The following is a 2,784-nucleotide window of genomic DNA, read 5'->3' as shown; positions in this document are numbered from 1 at the left end:
GCCACACTCTTTCTCTGGAAACATCTTCCTTTCGCTCTGCCCTGCTTGCCCTGCCTGCCCCTCCCCGGCCTTCAGACAGGGGACCCAAGGCCACCTTCGCCCTGAGCCCTCCGTGGTTCCCTCAGCACCACTCCCCCCTGGACACCGGCCCACTGCTCGGCCTTCCCCTGCCCCTCGCCTGTGGCCGCCTCCCTGGGCTCCAGCCTCAGCCTTCAGCGCTTCTTCCCCCTCACACGCTTTCCATCCTTCAGGACACAGGCCTCTCCGAGTCTCCTCCCAACCCTCGGCCGGCCCCACGCCCACCTCCACCCCCTTGCCGGCCACAAACCCGTCTGCTTCCCGACACCATTCCATGGGCTGGGAACACACAGGCCCACAGGACAGACACGCTCTCGGCCCTCATGGAGCTTACGTCCAGCAGCGGAACGGACCGTGACAGGCAACAAGGAAACTCCAGACATCGACAGATTCTTTCAAGAAAGTCAAACAGGGTGGCGCAGCAGGGAGTGGTGTGGCTGGGGCTGAAGGTGTGCTGGTTAGCTAAAGGGTGAAAGTTAGCTAAAGTCTGAATCCTGAAACGGAGCAGGAGGCTGGACGCGGTAGCTCCAGCCTGTCATCCCAGCACTTTGAGAGGCCGAGGCGAGAGGATTGGCTGAGCCCACGAGCTCGAGACCAGCCTGGGCGACTTGGCGAGACCTCATCTCTACCATAAATCAAAAAAGTAGCTGAGTGTGGTGGTGCATACCTGTAGTTCCAGCTACTTGGAAGGATCGCCAGAGCCGAGCAGGTCGAGGCGGCGGTGGCTGTGAGTGTGCCACTGCCTCCCAGCCTGGGCGACAGAGTGAGACTCAGGCTCAAAAAATGGAAAAGGAGAGGGAGGAGGAAGTGGATTCCAGGCAGAGGGACCAGGCCCAGAGGTAAGACCATGCCTGATGCAAGGGATAAACCCAAGGCGGGAAGGCCAGACCCCGGCGGGCTCCAGAGGCCGTGGGGAGGAGTCTGGAGCAGTGAGAAGCCACTAGCAGGGTTCGAGCAGGGCAAAACCAGGGTCTGCTTGACATGAAAACAACAACAAGAAAACCTATCGGCCTGTTTCACAGGCATCTCCCATAGGCCACCTGGCCCAAACCTGAAGCCTTTCCGGCACCCCCAAGGGGCCCAGCCCAGTCAGGCCAGCTCGGGCCCTTCCCTGAAGCCTTCCTCGCCTTCTCCACCCACCACCCAGCGTGGCTCAGCCCTCTCCGTCCCGCAGCCCCAGGCCCTCCTCCACCCCCTACATGGCAGCCAGCCTCGAGGACAGAAGCCAGATCAGACGCATCACTCTGAAGGCCTCACATAAAATCCAGATGCTCAGTCCCAGACTCCTGCCTTCCACACTCTGGCTCCCCACGCCCCTGCCAGGGCCTCTGGAACAAACCTGAGCCTCTCATGCCTGCTCCTCCTTGGCACTCGAGGTTGCCTCCACCCACTGCCCACTGGGCTATCACCTTGGCTCCGCACTTTGTGGCTGGATGACCCTAGGTCAATGAATTAACCTCTCTGTACCTACTCCTTCAGCTTCCTCTGCTGTACTTTGTAGGTGACAATTAGGTGGCTGTGAGACACAACAAATCAGAGCTCTTCCAGCCTGCCTAACAGCCCCGAGAGGAAGACTTCTCGACCATCTCCTCTCCGCCAGGAAAGGTGAGGCCCAGGGACCAGAGGCGACCTGCCCAAGGGCTCACAGGTGGGCCTGGTACATGCAGGCTCCTGACTCCTGGCCGGTGCTGCCCACACCCGGAGAAGTGAGTGGGCGCCGCTGAAGCACAAGGACACCCACCATATGGTGAGCTCGGTGCCACGTGGGTAGAGGGCAGTGCCACCGAGTCCCGCTGAACCCAAAAGAAAGGCCCTGGCTTTTCGACTCAGAGTCTCAGGAGCAGAGACTGCACGCAGCTCTGTCAAGATGGGAAAGATGACTTGGCATGGCCCTTGAGCACAGTTACCACCTGGGGGGGCATCTTCGCCCCAGCCTGGGTTTTGTCAGCTGTGGAATGTTGAAGTCCGTTGCCCAGGGCCAACTCCCCGGCTTTCAACAGGGGAGGCCACCCCCTCCCCCGCGCTGCAGCTGAGGGCTCGCTACAGCCCCTCCCCGCAGGCCAGAGACACGGGACAGGGGTGGGGAGGGCTCCGACCACCCCCCACTTGCAGGAGCCTAGGGGAGACAGCAGACCCAGGTGCCGGAGGGGCAAGGAAGTCGGGAAGGGGGCCTGGCCCTTCCCTTCGCGCCAGAATCTCCTGCCCACCGGCTAAATCAGGGGTGGGGTTTGGCGCGCACCCCACATCCCAGGACAGCAAGGGGGCTGGGAGAGAAAGGGGTTGACCTGCACCAAGATGCCCTGGGGTCTTCGAGGAAACACTTCCCCTTGAAGCGGACCGCCCCAGGGAGACTCCCCATCTCCGCCCCCTGCCGTGGCCAGGACCCGCCCCCCCAGCAATCCGGGCCTCTCCGCAGCTCCCTCGGCCAGCCCAGGGAAGGGGTGTGGGGAGGAGAGGAAGAAGCAGGGGGCCGATCCCGGGTCCCAAGCTCTAGGGGCAGGGAGTGGCCGTCCCCCGCCGGGGGCTGGACCTCCCCCTCCCCCGCCCGCAGCACAGGGCCCGGAGCACACCCCGCGCTCACCCAGAAGACAATGTTGAAGCCAAACAGGAAGTATTTCCCGCAGCAGCCGACCTCGGGTTCCTGGAAGTGCTGGTGCTTGCCGGGCATGGTGAGCGGCCGCCCGCCGGCCCGGGCACCGGAGCCGG

The 2,784-nt window shown here is 63.1% G+C and overlaps 1 protein-coding gene across 1 annotated transcript in view; it reads right to left on the bottom strand.

The window, feature by feature from the left end:
* The window catches only part of TSPAN17 (tetraspanin 17), a 9,915-nt gene extending 7,137 nt beyond the window's left edge, over nucleotides 1–2,778 (bottom strand). The window contains exons 1-3 of the mRNA XM_008048610.1: nucleotides 2,647–2,778; nucleotides 1,637–1,652; nucleotides 282–303 (exon numbers count right to left, since the gene is read on the bottom strand). Coding sequence (XP_008046801.1) covers nucleotides 282–303; nucleotides 1,637–1,652; nucleotides 2,647–2,746 — 138 coding nt within the window. The 5' untranslated portion in view covers nucleotides 2,747–2,778. The remainder of the gene's footprint in view (nucleotides 1–281; nucleotides 304–1,636; nucleotides 1,653–2,646) is intronic.
* Between the last annotated feature and the right edge of the window lie 6 nt (nucleotides 2,779–2,784).

This window comes from Carlito syrichta, unplaced genomic scaffold (genome assembly GCF_000164805.1).
Source record: "Carlito syrichta isolate Samal-C Ts95f unplaced genomic scaffold, Tarsius_syrichta-2.0.1 Scaffold126430, whole genome shotgun sequence".
NCBI lineage: Eukaryota > Metazoa > Chordata > Mammalia > Primates > Tarsiidae > Carlito > Carlito syrichta.
This window is presented reverse-complemented; position numbering and strand designations above follow the sequence as displayed.